Consider the following 17782-nt stretch of genomic DNA (forward strand, 5'->3'; position numbering starts at 1 on the left):
CTGCCCTCGTGGGGATAAGTGAAACAGCGTGCCGCTCCTCCTTCGGGCTCGGCTGCTTTCCTGCGCTTCAAGCCGCGCCATCCCACTAGTGAACTCTTCGGTGTCAAGGCACGAGAAAACAAGCGCCTGCTTCTCTGAGGATGATTCCGCAGAAGATTGAGGCAACTGCATTCCGTCTGCGACTGCTGCCAGCATTTGCCGTGTTGCCCTTTCTCACGGTCTCTGTCTGCTACCACAACATTGCACTCTTCTTGTGCTTTTCCACGTATCTGTCTGTCTGTGTGTGTGTGTGTCTCTGGTCATCTACTCAGAGATGTCCTTCGTAAGCGCGTAGAACACAGAGTCTCAGGGGACAAAATTGTTTGTACTTCTTCCCACCGCTTCTTGCTCGTCACGACACACACCCTTCTATGGCTTTCGACCCATTCTCTCTCCCCCCTTCCTCCAAGAGAAGCGCACGCCGCTGTCCCCCCCCCCTCGATTCGAAACCAACAATAAAACTGAAATTGTGCCTTACGAAAGCCAGCATCCCGCACTAGTGTGTGCGTGTGTCAGTGTGCTTGTCTCTCGTCAGAGATGCGCGTCGCGGTGCAGAACAGCAGCCTTGCTGCCAGCGAATCCCGCCGTGGCACGGATCAGACGATCCATAGCGATGCGTACTGCGCAGAAGAATACGAAAGTGAGACGGAGAGAAACTGGAGCAGTAATGCCGACGATAGCACCACGAGCGCGGCACATACCGGCTCGTCTTCTGCACCGAAGCAGGTCCCCGCAGCGTTCAGTCTAGTCTTTCAATACTTCTCTCTGCTCGCCGCTTATCACGGAGCCGTGCACGTGCCGCCGTACTGGGCGAATCTGATTTCCTCGTCTTCGGTGGCAGGAGCCAACGACGACGATGCCAGCACGTGCGAACACGCTCAGGAGCGTGCAGAGAAGCTCATCTCCCCTGTGACGGAGATCGACCTGAGCGTTTGCTACGTGGGACCGACTATGCTCCTAGCCCTTGCAGACCTGCTTCGCGTGCACAGCGTCACTGTGCAGCGGGGCCACAGTCAGCGATGTCCCGTGCCCGGCAAGGAAGGCATCGGTACGCTGCCTTCCGTGATGGCACCACTCTGGGGCGCGGGCTCGCGTCGCCCGAACAAGGGAGAGGAGGTGATGTGCTCCTTGCTTCCGCACTTGACAACGCTGCGACTCACGCACCTCGCAATGGATTTCACGGTGCCTTACGACGCCACAGGACCAAAAGGCGGAAGCGCGGTGCTGCGCAACCTGCTGGAGGCACTGCAGGGCCACCCCTCACTGAAGGTGCTGGACCTCTCCGGCAACCCGTTGGCGGCGGCGCTAGTGCCAACCATTTCGCGGCTGGTGCGAATGACGCCGTCTTTGACAACACTCACGCTTGACGACACGCTCATCACGGATAGCGAGATGGAGATGATTCGCGCACAGTGCTTGCTCAATGAGTTGCGCCTACAGCGTGCCGCAGCGGATGGCGTGGCGGCGACGGTTTCTGACGACGCTTCCTCAACAACCTCGCCGGAGTCTGTCACACGAGGGCTGTGGGCGGCGCAGATGTGGGAGAATGTTTTCACGGGGGTGGAGCGCGGCGTTTCGGCTGTCCCCTGGATCCTTGGGAAGTCTACTGCTCTGATACGTCGCTACGGTACGTCGCAGACACCACAAGCCGGGACAGTGGCTCTTGAGAGAAGCGCTGGTAGCTCGACCACCTCTGATATCACGGGCCGGCTCTCCCAGTTCGGCTCCAGCTCTGTGAGCTCGTTGTCCTCAACGAATGTGGCGCCGAGCTTAGATATAACATATTTGAGCTACGACTACACAAGCGAGAGCGCGGCCGCTACCGTTGCTACAGTGCCCCCGCCGGCGGGTGCAACGTGGAGTGCCGAGTGCACCGAGGTGGTGCGATGCGCCTTCATGTCTCCGTCGCTGGCGCAGCGCACCGTGCTCGGAGGGCGGTCGGTGTGGCCCAACGTCCCGAAGCCGCTGGAAGCGGTGGTGTCGACGGATCTTGCTCCGCCGTCCGCCGCTGCGGTGGCAGCCACGGATCTCCTGCTTAGTCTCCGCGAGCAAGTGCTTCCCGAGCCCGAGGCCCCGCCGGGACTGCGCCGCGTCTCAGCACCCCATGTCACCTTTCTCACCACCGCGGAGGAAGCGTACTGGTTCGTGCGGAAGAAACAGGAGCTCCAGTGGGGGTACGTATTGCAGAAGGTCTCGGAAAATCTCACCCCGGTATCCGTGCGCAACGGGCACACCCTCTACGTGGAGGGCAGCGACTGCGACAGTATCTACCTTCTTCCCGTATCCCTGCAGGAGACGGGCACCTACGCGGAGCTCCACGTCGGCGCGAATCCGGGACACGTGAACCGAGTTCTGCCGGGTCAGTGGGTCGGCGACGCCGAGATCCTCGACTGTCTGTCCGTCTACGCCAAGTATCCGTCCTCCGCCGCCGATGGAAGCGCTGCAGTGTCCAACTCGGCGACCATCTTTCAACGCAGTAGCACCGTGCGCGTCGTCACCGAGGCAACCGACGATGTCGTTTTCTGGGCACTGCCCTTCCGCGTCGCCTTCTTCTATTGGTACGCCCCCTATCAGCTGCTGCATAAGCAGTTTGTCCACCGTACCCCGATGCGCGCATTCGCCAACATCCACCCGGTTCACCTTTCCTGCGTCCCGGTGCACATGCATGCAAGACATGGCTCCTGGAAAGCGTCGGTAGGGCAGAGTCGCGACAGCGGTGACGCCCCTATTCTTTGCCGATACGCGTTCATGTCGCGGCATGTCCTCTTACTGGAGGAGGGCGAGTTTCTGCTGCGTCTGCCGTCCCTGCACAGCCACGTGGGACCTCGCAACGGTGACCGCACCGCTGCATCAAGTAGAGCGGGGATGGAGGATCATCACCTCTTATCGGGTGTGACCGTGCTAACGCAGCCTCTCCTAGACCTTGACGCTGCGCTGCGAGCCGCCGCGGCGGCCGCCGAACTGACCGCTGAGAATGGCGACGCTATTGTCACGTACGCCCGCGGACCCCATGGAACACTGGCCCTCGGCAAGCAGGCCGAACTCTGTCGCTTCCGTGCAGCCAAGATTGAGCACACGGCGGCGAGCACTGCCGTGAGTCACAGTGAACTCGGTGAGAACGCGGAAACGACCGGCGACAGCGACGGAAACACGGTGGTGCTTCGCCAATGCCGCACTGGCGGTACGGCGGCGCAGTGGCGCTACTCCACCATCACCAACGAAGAGTTCACCTCTCTATGTCCTGCACTGCGTGTTGCCCTGACTCGACACATCTGCGTGCTGCACGACGTTTGACAACTGCCGACGGTGTGTGCTGGAGTTACTGGCGAAGCCATCTCCTTGTGGACACCACATCATCGCTCCCATCCGTGAGAGCCGGACCCTATTTTTGGTTTGTCATCTCTTTTTTTTTTCTGTGCGTGATGTCGGATGTAAATTAGTTGTCACCAACTTACCGTTGTGCGGCGGAGCGTGTTTGCGGCAGTGTTCACGATGGCAGGAGAAGGGGAATCGAATAACACAACGGACAAGGGAAAAAACGAAGCAGAAGAGGGGGAGGTGAGAGCTTCATTGGCGGTTCGGAACGCAAGAGAGATGCATCTCGAGTATGCTGATGTGTGCCGCACGTTTGTGATCCTCTGTCCATCTTTTCGTTATCTTCCCCTTGGTGTGCGCTGTGGGTCGGGCCACAAGCGCATCACCCGACTCTCTGCGTATGTGCGCCCATGCGTGCAATTATCCCGCCAGGTCCTTCTGCAGCGATACCGCGACGCCCATCCCGCACACCACCTGGAACAACCATGAGCGTGTTGGCCTTTTACTAACTTCGCATGCGCACATGTGAGCCCACCTTCATTGCCTCGCGCGCTGCGCGCTCTCCCTTTCCTTCTGCACGCACATCTGCAGGCGAAACGGTCCACAAGTGGCTGAAGCACGGCCGTTGGTTCTCTCGTCGCTGCGCTGCTTGCCGCCCTGCAGCTTCTGCCCCTCAACGTGTTGGACTTGCGCCGCTGGGACTGGCCGGATTTCCTGGTGCATCACTACCTCTTCTCTCGTATGTCTCCACGTCTTACTCTTCGTTGTGTCCTCCCCTTTCTGTTCGTTGCCGCTGCAGTGGACGTGTGCCGCCGCCGCCGCCTCCCCCTCCTCCCTCTCTCTTTATCGGCCTCCCTCCCCAACAGTGCATGAAAGCCGTGTTTTGTTTTTTTATTATTTATTTTATGTTATTATTACTATTATTTTTTGTTTTGTTCACCTTCGTGTGGCCTCCCACAGCACCAGCACCAGCATCCGCCGCCGCCGCCGCCGCAGCCTGCCTGCCTCTCACCTCATTTCCACGTTCTTCACCGTCACCCGCACATCGAAAAAAAAAACAATATATATATATATAGAGAGAGAGGGACGCATCAGAGAGGAACACGTCAAGTGACCACCACAACAAAGTAAGCCGGTATTTTCGTTAGTGCGCTTTAATTAGAAAATACGCTCACGCACACACACGACTCACACACACACACACACACACACACGAGGAACCACACTTAAAAGCGAAGGAAAGGCAAAAAAAAAGAAACGAAAGAAACAGTTTTGAACACAACTGGAAGAGACGACACGACACGCTTCTTCAGTCAGATAGTGATTTGCACTACTGGAGCAGCTCGACGAGAGACGCGCTGACGGGGCAAGGAAAAAAAAGAAACAACGGTGAGGAAATCGCTCTGCGTGGAACGCATCAAGAAAGCAAAAGGAAGGCAAAAACCGTGACGGGAAAGCGAACCAAGGAGAGTAGACAACAGGTGCTGGACAACAAAACAAGAAGCGTGTGAATTGTGTTCCTGCGCTCGGCCCGTGCCCGTCTGTGTATGTGTGTGTTGCCGCTGTTACCATTCCTGTGAAAATACGAAAGAAATAAATTACTAAGGATTAAAAAAAGGCAAAGTATCGCTCAAACCCCTCTCCCACCCCGGCGCAACCGACTTCGAGAGATACAGCCAATCATATCTGCAACACCGTTGCACCGCTACCGTGTCTTATCACCACCGTCCCCTACACACAGAGCCGCATCGAAATTGGTACTGTTGCTTCTCCAAATTGTTCTGATCCTTATCATTACCAGCTTCTACGTTTCTACCGTGCACTCAGTGCTCTCCGGCCTCGCTATTTTCATTACTCGCCACACCGCACCCCCGCTGTGTTCCTGTCGCGTTGCTGCTACTGTCAGCTTTCGGAGGGGTTTACTTGTACGCGGGCTCGTACTCTCTCCTTCTGTGAGCACACCTTTTTGTTGTTGTTGTTTCTTTATTCTTCTCGATCGTGTCGTAGCAGCAAAAGACGCCGCAGACACCGCTCATTCAAAAGGGGAAGCCGCATTTCGTTTTTTTTTTCTTCCGGAGGTGATAACGAACACCGGGACGCTATCAAAGGACGGCAGCGTCGAATCAGCGGTAGGGGCGAAGCAGAAACTCGAGTCTTTTCCACAGCTTTGTTCTTTTTTTTTGGTGTTGTTGTTGTGTGTAGCTTGCATCTGGCGCTTAGTGTTACAAAAGTATTTCTGTCTTCTTCTTTTTTTCATCGCTTTATTTATTTCTTGTTCTTTTTTTCGTCTCTCGTGTGCTTGTGTCTAACGTTTCGAGAACACAAGAGAGGTCCAGCATCCGTCAGACAGATTCCATCAAGCAGAGGAAAAGCAGAGCAAAAAAAAAGCATCCAGCCTGGACATACGGCAAAAGGGACCATATCGAGGACATCAGGGAGGATACCGCACGAGACGAAGAAAAAAGGGAGAAACGATCTCGTTGGGCAACGAGAGGAAGGCACGTTGACACGCTGCGGCATTTCCGTACGCACTTACGCAAACGTGGCTTCTTCGCGGTTGTGTGTGTGTGTGTCTTGGTGGTAGCGTTGTATCGCTCTGCCCCACTCCCTCCGAATTCCTGTACTCGTCCCATTCACGTCCCTCCCCTTCACCGTCATTCTCCTTTTTTCTTTTTTTCTTTCCCGCTGGTCTCACTGTTTACTGAGTCTCTTCCTCCTCTTTGTGTTTCACGTGACCCATCCCCCACACCCCACTCTCCGTCCCTCCTCCCTTTCTTTCCCCTTTCACGACTCGCAACAACAAAAATTCAAACCCCCCCAAAAAAACAATCACCATTATCACTACCACTACCATCACCACCCTTCTCACTTGTCTCTCGTTCTCTTTTCCGTTGTCGGGCAGCCTTCAAATTTCGTCTTTCTTTTTTTTCAGTTTTCTGTCTGTCTGTCTCTGTCTCTGTGCGTGTGTGTGTGTATGCGTGGTGGTCTCGATCTCTTTCGATTCTATCGGCCCACCGTCTCTCCCTCTCCCTCTGCATTTTAGCTCCCTGTTCCTGTCTGCTTACGTAGCTGCATTCAGCTCAGCTTCTCGACAGATCACAGGTGTCTCTCTATTTTCTTTTCAAGCCATCGCCTCTCTCTCTCTTTTTTTTTCTTTCGGTTGTTCCTCTCTCCCTCGCCTTTTTTTTCTTCGTTGGTAGGACCATTCCGTTTTCCCTCTTCCTTTGTTGTTTACCCGTGTGTGTGTGTTGTGTGTGTCCGCAGCGGAAACACACAGATCACATTTACGAAAAAGAAAAAACCCTTTTGTTGTTTTTTTGTCCCTGTGTCTTCCCCCTATCTCTCTCACCCACTAACTCGTCTTACGTACTCCCCCCTTCTCTCTGTCTATCTTCCATTTTTTGTTGTTGTTCTCGTCGTCGTTAAATCCTAATCGCCTCTCTTACCGTTGTTTTCCCACCTGTTCTTCTCGTTTCTCTGTGCTGCCTCCCCTGTGTTTGTTTGTTTGCCCCCCCTCCTCTTCGCTGTCCTGCCAGTCTGTATCTCCTCGTGATTTGGCGTATCCTGGCCTTGCGAGTCTGTGTACGTTGGTTCCCAGCGCACTCCTTCACAGTACTCCCCCTCCTCGTGTTGCTTGCTGGGTTGTGTGTGCCCTGCTTTTTTTTCTGTCGGTTTGGCATCTATATAGCGCTTGGTAGTCTTTTTTGTTTCTTCAGGTGAGGTGTCGCCACCGTGACTACATCCGCTCCACCGACGCAGCCTCTCCCCCTCCCCTTCCTTGTTTCTCTCTGTGTTTCGTTGCCACTCACGTTTTGTGTGCGCGCTTTTGTTTTTTTCGGGCTCCGTCTTCATTGTTGTGTGTGCATCTCCCTCCCTCCCTCTCAAGGTGACGGTGCTAGGTGTCCTTTGCGCGTCTGTGTTTGTGCGAGTATTTTGTGTTATGCCGCCTTTCGCTGCTGTAACTCTCTGCCATCGCTGTTCCCGACTTCACGGCTCTCTCCTTCTCACGTCCTCCTGCACGCAATTTGCACCATTGGAGAGTTTCCCTTTTTTCCTGTCCCCGTTTCTACGACCCGGCCCCATCTGGCTGAGCACTTGCGCTCCCTTGTAGCGTCGCAACCTGGCGCGCCGGCCGCTCTGCAGCCCCCGTCAAGCTCTTTGAGGTGGCCGTCCATTTTTTTCATTTCTCTCGTTCTTTCAGGAGGGCTCCCGGCATTCTTCGTCTTGTTTGACTGGCGCACACGCTCTGCTCGTGTGTCTCGTGCGCTTGCTTGCTTGTCATCGAGTCCCGCATACCCCTGGACCCCCTGTATCTCACTCTCTTGATTTTGTCTGGCGGTACTTCTCTCTTTGTTGCTTCTTTCCTTCAGTGCGTTTCTTCTTTGCGGTGTCTAAACTCATCTAACAGACTCCTCCTCCTCCACCCCCCTTTCTACCTAACCTGCCGGTACCTTTCACTTTATTCCGTTTTCGTGTCCGCAGCGGCGTGGCGACGATCATGCAGAACAGCAACAGCAGCTATCCATCGCAGAAGCCGTACGGCGGCCGAGGCATTGGGAATGGCTCCAATATGGGGACGCCGCATTCAACCTACTCGCAGCAGAACCCTCCCACATCGCCGCTCGTGTTTACAGCGCAGTTTGGCGGAACTCCCCCGCAGCAGCAGGACCCCCTCTCCACTTCGCTGTACTCTGAGCCGCTGCAGATGAACTATAAAGCCCCGCTGGGGCGTCACAACAGCCGCACCCTCATTGAGGTGGAGGATAGCCCTATCAAAGTCACTTGCCTCACCAGGGGTGGCGCGCGGTCGCCGTACATGGCGCCGATGCCGAGCGACATGGCCCCCGACGCGGACCGCAGCGGCCGGCACAATCCCTACACCTTCAGCTACTCCGGTAGCTCCAGTCCCATGCAGGTGTCCACGCCGACACACTCGCCCCAGGGCAGCGCGTTCGAGAGCAGTGCCACCGCCTCCCGCAGGATGCAACGCAGTGGCCAGTACGGCTGCACAGAGCCACCACAGGCAGATGCCCGTCTCGCACAGGGTCACAGCGTGCGCCTCGACACGACGTTTGCGCTGCCACCCGAGGTGGTACATCGCGCCTTGAAAGATCGGTGTCGCTACATCCAGTTCCCTGCCAATCTTCCCGTCTTCCCTAAGGCTGGAACACTCAGCCCCAGCGCGAACAACGGCAACAACTCGAGCTCGAATGGTAGCACCGGCAGCGGCGGCTCTGGGGAAAGCAGTCTGCCGATTGCCCTTTTCATTGGTCAAGTGAGATTCGAGACGACGGCCGCGGAGCTTCTGTGGCTTGTGCATCGCACCTGCGGGGCCTGCCCGAGCCACCTCGAGAGCCGTGGTGCGGGGTGCTACCTTCTGTACTGCAAGAGCGAGGCCGACCTGACGCTTGTTCGCAGCCTGCACAAGCGCATTCTCTTCGACATTGGTGGCGTATGGCTCGCCCGTACGGCAGACGAGGTGGACTCCATGTGTGAGTACATCGCGCTTGACGCGCCGCTTCTCTCCAAGAAGGCTCGCCTGCCGCGCGATTCAATGGTGGTCGAGGAGCTAAAGGCGGACGCTATCAACAGCGGAGGCCGTCGCGGGCACGAAAAGCGAGCCATGAGCGACCATAGCATCTCTGGAAACCGGAGGGGTGGTGGCCGCGGCGCCAGTGCGCAAGGCTCTGGCGTCGACGACATGTCGCAGACGGCGAGCGGTGATGCCCGTCAGCAGCCTATGCAGCAGCAGCAACAGCAACGGGATCAAGAGGGACTCCCGACATATGAGGAGTCAGCTCCACCATACCCTGGGTACCCACCTCAGTCGTTCGGCGAATGCCCTCTCTACAAGTAGCCGTTCGATGCACATCCAGGACCGGGGATCCGCGTCGAGAATCTGGGGCTCACAGGCTCCATCTCGCTTTGCCTGGGCGACACCTTTCAGTCCATGGCTAGTTCAACGTATACGCCCTTCTCTGTTGCCACGGTCTTGGAGCGTCCACCCCACTGTCCAAGCGCCCATTGTCACATAAACGGCTGTAAAGCATCTCCTTCGCCCGAGTGTGGGTATGTGTGTGTGTGCTTGTCTCTCTGGCGTGTGCAGGTCTTTGTATCTGTCTGTCTGCGTCCTGTCTGGTCGCGACCCCAACACGGCTCAAATCTTCTTCCCCCCTTCCACCGGCGATGTTCACTCCGTGTTGGCTGTCCCTTTTTCTTTTTTGTCGTGTGTGTGTGGGTTTGGCGGGAGGGAGGGGAAGGGAGGAGAGGAGAGGAGAGGGAAGGGGGGGGGCGCTTTTCTTGCCGTCGCCAACGCTTGTTCCGCCCACCCAGGCAGCAGACAAAGTTGATCGTCTGTCTGAGCGTCTTCTCTCTCTCGGTGTGTCGTTGCTCGTGCCTTTTTTGTTTTTGAGTTGTAGCTTCGCATCGTGCGCTCTCTCCACTGGCTTGTCTGCTTCTTGAGAGAGCGAGCGGCAGCGCGTACGGAGAGCCTGGTTCGTATGTATGTGTGTGTGTGTATGCGTACTAGTGTAGGTCATGGTTGTGGCCCGGCGCATAACAGACGCGCTTCAACCTCCGCAACTGCCCCTTCATCCGAGATCCTTTCCTTCGTAGCGTCCGTCTTTCTTTTTCCCCTGTTTCCTCTTTTTGTCGAGAACAGGAGTTGTAGGGGGACGATAGAGTATGCAGGCACACACACACACACACACACACACAGACACACACACACGCACACCCGCTCGAAGAATTCGAAACTTGCAAACGGGCGAAGGGAAAAAAGCTCCGCGACGCATTGGTGAGTCGTCGAGAGCGCTAGACAGCGGTGAAGGCAGCAAACGTGACAAGCGGATGACCCAGCCAAATGGGACGCAATGGTGGCACGGTGCAAGAGGGATGTTGGTGCCCTCGTGACTGTGGCGGCTCTTTGGCCGTGAAACACTCACAGACGGCGAGGAGAGCGGATTCGAAACAAACAAAAGTGCGCGCACGCACACACACATACACACGCTCAATGCGAGACCCTCAGGGGATGGAGACGCAGGACGGAAGTTATTCCGTGATGCAAATACTGGTGCCGCATGGCGCGTGTAAGTCTGCATGCGGTTGCTGTTTTTCTTTTTTTTCCGTGTGCGGCTTGCCCGATTCTGTGACGCGTCTTCGTTTTCCTTGTTTGCGTGTTTTTGACTTGCATTTCACTCTCACCTTCCTCCGCTTCATACAGCGAGAATAAAAAGAAAACGAAGCAGAGCATGTATCACTACTCCACAACGCAGATGTGACGGACGGTAGTGACGTCCACACCCACGCACAAGGATAGTAGTCACCTTTTTTTTCTTGCCGCCGTTTAGCGATCAGTGCGAAAATCGAGAGCGTGGGGACGAGATGAGACGGGAGGCGGAAGCGCGCAGGGAAGCATGTGTGTCTGTTCATTCTTTCATATATATATAGATCTGCATCTAAGTGCACAACCTTCCTCTACGAAAAAAAAAAGAAAACACCGACACACATGCGGGACCCCTCCCCCTCCCCCCTCTCACCCACCCACCCCCGCCGCCCTTTCCTCTTCTCATTTGATTCTTACATGACGCTTCTTCCTCTTCTTTTTTAAATTTCCTTTTGGTGTCTTTTTTGTTTTTCTTCAGCTCGCTTCATTCTCCTCCTCCTCGGGCATTGTGTCGCAGGTGTTGTGGTCGTTTTACGAAAATCCGCTCCTTGTGCAAGAGTGTGAGGGTGGTGCCTCCCTCTCATTTTTTTTTCGTGTTCTCTCTGCGCAGTCCACGGGCGATTTTGTGTGTATGTGTGTGTGTGTGTTCTTCGCGGTCTCGGAAAACCACTGCTACGATATGTTTTCGACGCTGTGCTGACATGGGGAGCAGGCACGCAAGCATGGGCGCCAACACACGCGCACACAAACTGTAGAGGCGCATACGGATATCGTTTCGCATGACGCGGCGATCATTCACTCACGCGCTTTGCTTGTAACCTCTTCCTCCTTTGTTATGTCGGTGTGTTGGCGTTTTGCACGTTAATGGCTTTGAAATGGAGTTCCTGCTCTAGTTCCTCCCCTTATTCGGATTGGGTGCGATTTGACCGCATGCTTACACCGTATTTGCGACGATGTGCGAGTGTGGGGGTGTATGTATATATATTTATACCTATGTGTGTGTGTATGTATGTATGAGTTCAAGTGCAGACAAGACAGAAAGTGGCGCGGTCCACTTGTTCTTGTTCACTACCTCCTTGTTGGGTGGATGCTGCGCTCTCCCTCGTGTGCGCCTTTTCGCTCAGGTGTGATGGATTTCTTTCCGCCCTGTAGCCCCCCCCCCGCCCCACCTGTTCCTTGCCTCTGTCGTCGTACGTCGCGTATTCGCTACGGTTAGCACACACACACACACGCGTTTTCTCTTCCTCTGCCTTTTCTCCTGTTCGCATTCTAATTTTTGCAATGTTTTGTGCTGCGTCGCGTTTCAGCTGTTCCTCTCACACGCTCCCCTTTCTCGGTGTTTCCTTCCATACACATACACGCACGCACGCACGCACGCAGGTACATACATGCATACAGCCTCTCTTGATTAAGAACAACGAAAAAAAAAACGTAGACTAATGTGCCCCAGTGGTGGTTCCGTGTAGACACATAAACAGTGAAACGAGCATAGGGCAGAGTGTTGGCATGACGATTCGCACGACGTTGGTGCCGCGAGCGCCATTTAGAGACGGTGATGGGGGGCAAGCGTTTATCGGATTCCGCCGAGGTGAGCAGACAGGGGGGGGGCAAAAGCTAGTCTTTCTTGTTTTACCCACTTGCGTGGGTGTGTCGGTGTATGCGCCCACCGAACGAGAAACACGGCGGGTGAGACTCCACCCCCCCCCCCCCCATTTATTGCCATCTCCTCCCTGGTGCGTTCACGCTGGCTGTAACGCACTCCCGCTCCTGTTCACCTATACGTTCTTTCGCTCTGTGCCGTCTTCTCTGTGCGCCTTCACCCCATCGACGTACAGGCAGGCAAGAGCGCCAGACGCGCGCGCACACACATGTTGATATGCCCATGTGGAGAGAACAGAGGGGCATAGCTTACATGTCTCATGCAATAACTTTATCTGCGCCCGGGCTCGACCTATTCATGACACTTGCTTTGCACGTCGTTCGCCGAAGTCCTTCGCCTGCTTGCCGCATCTCTACTCTTTACACCCTCCCCCCTCTGCTCACCCTGTCTTCCTCCGTCCATCTGTTTCTCTGTGGTTGCGTATTCGGTGCCGCAACTTGTCGACGCGCTCTGGCGTACTCAGCAGGCTCATGCTGCATTTTTTCCGTCTACCCTTATCATTGTGCGTGTGTTCTTTTCGCACCTCAGTAGACCACATACGAATGCGTCCATGCGGCTACGGAGGCCATGCGGCGTAAAAGGGATAGCAGCCGATGCACTCGTCAACCTTGTCCAGAGCTGCTACCCTTCCGCCACTGTCCTGTTCACCTCAGTGGCGAATAATGTTGCAACTTCGGGTAGCAGTGATGTCCGCATATCCAGTACGTTTGACGCATGGCAGGCAAAGCTGCACACACGCCGAGCTTTGAGGCAAGGTCTGACGGTAGACGCGCCTGGATTTCAGCGCATCTTGGCCCGCCGCCACATCCTTCCTGCCAGGTCGGTGGAGGCTGCAGCGTCTTCATGGTGGGCCCTACTGTACGCTGTCGACGCGACAAACAGTCCACCTGTTGCCCTTCCTCGACAACCATCGCAATCATTGCCGCCGTCTCACATCGCACACCCCATCCTCTGCTGCCCAGACGCTATCGTGTACATCGGCGGCGTCGAGGCCCAGGATGTGACACAAGTGGTGGCGCCGACGCTTGTGGAAGCAGTGACGAGAGTTGAAGCGCCGCGCAGCACCGTCGGCGCGGCGTCCGCCACACACCGGGCAGAGCGACAGGCACCGAGTTACTGCCGTCGAATCGTTGACTGGTCTACCATATGGGCGGAAAAGCGGTGCGCTCTGCGCGGAGCAGACTTGCTGGAGCTTTCGCTCGCCGTGCCGGGCGACTTAGGCCACTGCCATGCGGATGCTCGTGAACGCATGCTGGTCTCCATCGCTAACCCTGATGTCACCTTGGCAGATCTGCAGCGTCAGCCACACGCGGGGCGTCGCGGGCCGCTTCGAACGTCTTTTGGGTTTTCGCTTCCCTGCGTTCAAGCAGCCCTGCCAGCTGCGGTGATACGTGCCGTTCGTGTGCTGCGCCGGTGGCAGCAAGACGTAGTGCACTGCATTCCGAGCACCAGTGTCTTCTGGGTTTCCTCAATCGGCCACCTTCTGGAGACTAGCGTCGGCGATGCAGCCTCTCCACTGACGCAGCGGGCGGAAGCATGTACGCGGCAGGGACAGGAGCTGGGGATGTCGGAGATGCAGGTGCGCCAGCTTTTCGCCATCGCACAACCCGACAGAGATCAAACAAACACCCAAGTACCACCACCCGCGGACGCAACGAAGCTGCTCACGTTTCTCCTCACCTCAACTGTCCTACAGCGGGCGTGCACGTCGCCGTTGGAAGCGTGGAATGGCACGAACTACTTCCTCCCAGCAGAGCGGTTTGATGGCGCCACGGACGCCGAGGTACTGCACCGCGCAATGCGCAGCGGTGCGGGGACACACCTAACCTTTTCCCTCTTTTCGAGCCTCTACGGCGCATCGTGCGGTGAAGATCAGAGCCCTTTGACCCAACTCTCTCCATAGCCTTGCCTGTGTCACCGATGCTGAGCTTCTTGACTGGGAAAGGCGGAACAGACAAAGCCGTATTCCTTGTGCGCCTTGTGTGTCTTGACATATCGCTCGTGTACTCGACCCCTCCCCCTCATCACCACCAGCAGGGCCTGTTGTCCTCACTCTCGTCCACACTTCACGTCACAGTCGAAAGGGAAGGCGAATGAAGCAAGAAGCGTGCCGCTGCCCGCCGTGTGTCTGGTTGGGTGCTGATTCATTTTACGACGTTTCCTTTCGTCGCTCGCTCTCGCACGTTGCGGATGCCGACCGCTTTGAACGCAGAAGCGCTGCAGGACCCCAGCACACACATGGATACACCTTTTTTCGACCTTCAGTGACGTATTGGGCCATGCCGCGGGCCGTCGATTCCGCTCTCTATGTGAGTCGCCGATGCCAACATTCATGCCGGCAGTTCCCTTCGTCATCTTCTTGAAGGCTCGCACACGTTTTCTTTTCTTCGCACGTAACTCTTTACAGCATCTCTGACGATGAGGGGACACCCCACAGTGCGTGGTGTTGCAGGGTCCAGTGCCCCCACTCAATCTCAATGTGTGTGTGAGTGGTGGCGGTGGTGGTGTGGGGGGGGGGAAGTCAAGCAGCCCCCCCCCCCCCCCACACACACACCTATTCCATGCGAATTCTAAAACACCTCTCGTGGTGACAAGGTCAAGCGCCTACGACGTGGGTAGGTCGACGCGATGTATCTCTGCTTATGCCCACTATTACGTCGTGGGTGGGCGTTGCGTCAGCGCAACCCGCGACAATGGACACAGTTGTGCCATCCATGTGAGAGGCAGAGTTTCCGCGTGACTCGGACGCATCTTACCCCGTTATTAGACGGGTTACTGGTAGAGGAAGTCTAACCAGTCACCCCGAGGGGGAGGCTGCGCCAGGTGGCCACCGGCATGATGGGGGCGGCTGTGAGGCAACCTACAGAGCGGCTGGGTTTGCAGAGTACAAGTCAGGGGGCCGTTCTCTCAGAGGACTGCTTCGGCGCAGTACTCTAGCCCGCGTCTATCGCTGCTTCGCGCCACACGATATACTCGTGACACAGGGAAGGGGTGGTGGGGTGGATTCAGTGGAGTTGAACCCATGTTGTATGATTGAGAGGGGACACGTTGAAAGGCAAAAAAAAATTCAAACCTTCCTGATGATGGCGAACCACCGCACCTGTGGGATCAGGGCCCAGCGCCACACTCTTTGTGGGGAAGCAAAGCCGTCTGCAGCCGGCCCTCGGGTATTGGTTGCGGACTCTAGGTGTTGGCGGGGAGGACTGTGCGGGCGCTATGCCGAGGAGACTTGCGACCATGATGATCATGCTGGTACCAAGCCCACCACGGATGACGATGACGAATCCGCAACAGTATAAAACAAACAAAAGGAAATCATCAAGCAAGCGGACATGCTGAAGACGAAAGCCTTTGCCGCAGGTTTCCTGCACGGAGCCTTCCTGTCACTCACAGCGGCCCACCTTTTCCACCCGTGTGTATTGCGTGAGTCGAGGGGTGCACGAATGGCAGCGTGCTCAGCACCCCCTCCCTCTGTTTTTTTTTTTCGCACTGCAGGACACACGTTCATCACCACAGCTGGAGCAAGAGCGGACGCCGGCCAAACATAGAGAAGGTTGAAGAGGGCAGTGCACAAGCCCGGCAAAACCCCCGCTCTCGTCTCCTGTCGCAAGTCCACTCACATTTTCTTTTCGTTTCGATACGGTAACCGCGATGGAGTACCAAATTATCTCGAGCAAGGGTGACAAGTTCGCGCTTTGTATTGACGATGACATGACGGTTGGGGACGTCAAAGGTGTCGCTGCGGCGATGCTGGATGCCCCCGATGACGTCATCATGACGGTCTCGCTCAACGGCAAGCTCCTTAAAGACGATGCGGAGACGTGGGGAGAGCTGCGCAGTCGCCTCTTCAGAAGCCAGCAGCCCCATCCCATGCAGCGCAAGCTCTTCTGCAACGTGACAGATCGCCCGGTAGTAGAGTCCCAGAGCGCAGAGGTGCTGCGCATGCTCCCATCCAAGGAAGAAAAAAAGCTGGAACAGGAGAAGGAGCGCGAGAAGGTGGCTGCGATGGACTTTATGGTCGATACACTCGCCGACAACCCTGCCTTTCTCGAGAGCATGCTGAGTATGAACCCCATGATCAAAAAGATGCAGAAGAAATCGCCCGAGGTAGCGCGTATGTTGAAGGATCCGGACACGCTGCGCATGCTCCTGAAGTCCTCCGTTGACCCGCAGCGGCGGCGGGAGATGGAGCGCAACGCCGAGCTGCAGCTTGCCCACATCGCCGCCTTGCCCGGGGGCCAGCAGATGATCAATCACTACATGGATCAGCTCACCGAGGATGAGGAGGAGACGGACGCACAACGTCAACTGCGCATTGGCAGGTCAACAGCCGAGGTGAGCGACGAGCTCACCCATCCGGACCCAACCAAAGAGGCAAACAACGACCCGTTGCCGAACCCGTGGGCTACGCCGGCCGCGACGGCGCCTGGGGCTGCGTCTCAAACAGGTAGTGCATTTCCATTGGGCGTCGCCGAGGGTTCCCCTTTTTTGAGCCCTTTCGGCTTTCCTCCCGCTGCGGCTTTCTCTTCTAGCGGCGCTGCTGTCGACCCCGTGGCATCCTCGTTTGTGGGGGGCTCTGCGGCCGCGGCGTCGAGCGGCCAGGATCAGGCGGCCATGAATGCAATGATAGAAATGATAATGCAATCCATGAGGACGCCACCCTCGGCACCGACAACTCTCACTGCCGATCCGCCGTCGTCTTCGACTGCGGCAGCACCGGCGTCTGCATCCCCCTCCGCGTTGTCCGAGGAAGCGATGCAGCAAGGTCTGGCGACGCTGCGTGAGATGGGGTTCGAGGATGAGGCCCTCTGCCGTGAGGCGCTGACGGCCTGCGGTGGCGACGCAGAGGCGGCTGTGGACTATATTGCTGAACATCAAGGAGAGTAGCAGCTTCCTGATTTCCTTTGTTTTGGGCTTTTTCGTGGGGAGAAGGACAAACAAAAGGAGGTGTGCAGGCAGAGGGGCTCTCACGTTTTTCAAAGTTGCTGGAGGCGCTGCAGACAGGGTGGTCTGGCACTGACGAGCACCAATCCAGGAGCGGCCGCCGCCCCGCCCGCTAATAATACACTCACAGATACGGCGAGAGGAAGCTGCGACCGCCCTACTTGCAGCTCACGCGCTGGGGGTGAGACAGCGGTGCAGGTTTCAGTCCTGCCACGAGGACAACTGCATGAATTACGGACCTGGTCACTGGTCCCCGACGCCACGCCAACATCGCGCCCAACAAAAAAAACGCGCTAGACGACGCGACACGCTGGCGCACGGGCTCCTTGGCGGCAGTGGTTCCACACCAGAAGAACAAGGACGCCCGAGCTCACGAGACGGCCGGGGACCGTGCTCGCCTAGGTCCGCACGGGTGCCTGTCCGCACTTTTGGACTCCTCCAAAAGCGGGTGACTGGCAGTGACAGCATGGGGCTCACATGGTGTGCTGCCCGCGACTCCGCTCGAAATGTGGTGCCTGCGCCCCTGCCGGGGCCCTCGCCCTCGAGGCGGACCGCGGACACGGGCCGCGGGGATCAAGGCATGCAGTCCGCCCGGGCCCGTCTGTCGTCGGTGGTGCGGCACAGCCCTTGATTGGACAGCGGGATGCTTTGTCCTACAC

At 56.7% G+C, this 17782-nt stretch overlaps 4 protein-coding genes across 4 annotated transcripts; all 4 read left to right on the plus strand.

The window, feature by feature from the left end:
* Positions 1 to 576: 576 nt before the first annotated feature.
* Positions 577 to 3333, plus strand: LMXM_27_0690 (hypothetical protein, unknown function; the record flags this gene model as incomplete). The annotated part of the gene is made up of 1 exon (XM_003876593.1): positions 577 to 3333. The coding sequence occupies one exon, from the start codon at positions 577 to 579 to the stop codon at positions 3331 to 3333; it is 2757 nt and encodes a 918-aa protein (XP_003876642.1).
* Positions 3334 to 7852: 4519 nt separating this feature from the next.
* LMXM_27_0700 (conserved hypothetical protein) lies at positions 7853 to 9211 on the plus strand (the record flags this gene model as incomplete). Its single annotated transcript, XM_003876594.1, has 1 exon — positions 7853 to 9211. One exon carries the CDS (start codon positions 7853 to 7855, stop codon positions 9209 to 9211), a length of 1359 nt encoding a protein of 452 aa, XP_003876643.1.
* Positions 9212 to 12729: 3518 nt separating this feature from the next.
* On the plus strand, positions 12730 to 14082 carry LMXM_27_0710 (conserved hypothetical protein; the record flags this gene model as incomplete). The annotated part of the gene is made up of 1 exon (XM_003876595.1): positions 12730 to 14082. The coding sequence occupies one exon, from the start codon at positions 12730 to 12732 to the stop codon at positions 14080 to 14082; it is 1353 nt and encodes a 450-aa protein (XP_003876644.1).
* Positions 14083 to 15830: 1748 nt separating this feature from the next.
* On the plus strand, positions 15831 to 17066 carry LMXM_27_0720 (conserved hypothetical protein; the record flags this gene model as incomplete). Its single annotated transcript, XM_003876596.1, has 1 exon — positions 15831 to 17066. The coding sequence occupies one exon, from the start codon at positions 15831 to 15833 to the stop codon at positions 17064 to 17066; it is 1236 nt and encodes a 411-aa protein (XP_003876645.1).
* Positions 17067 to 17782: the final 716 nt, after the last annotated feature.

The sequence above is a fragment of the Leishmania mexicana genome, chromosome 27, assembly GCF_000234665.1.
Source record: "Leishmania mexicana MHOM/GT/2001/U1103 complete genome, chromosome 27".
Lineage (NCBI taxonomy): Eukaryota > Euglenozoa > Kinetoplastea > Trypanosomatida > Trypanosomatidae > Leishmania > Leishmania mexicana.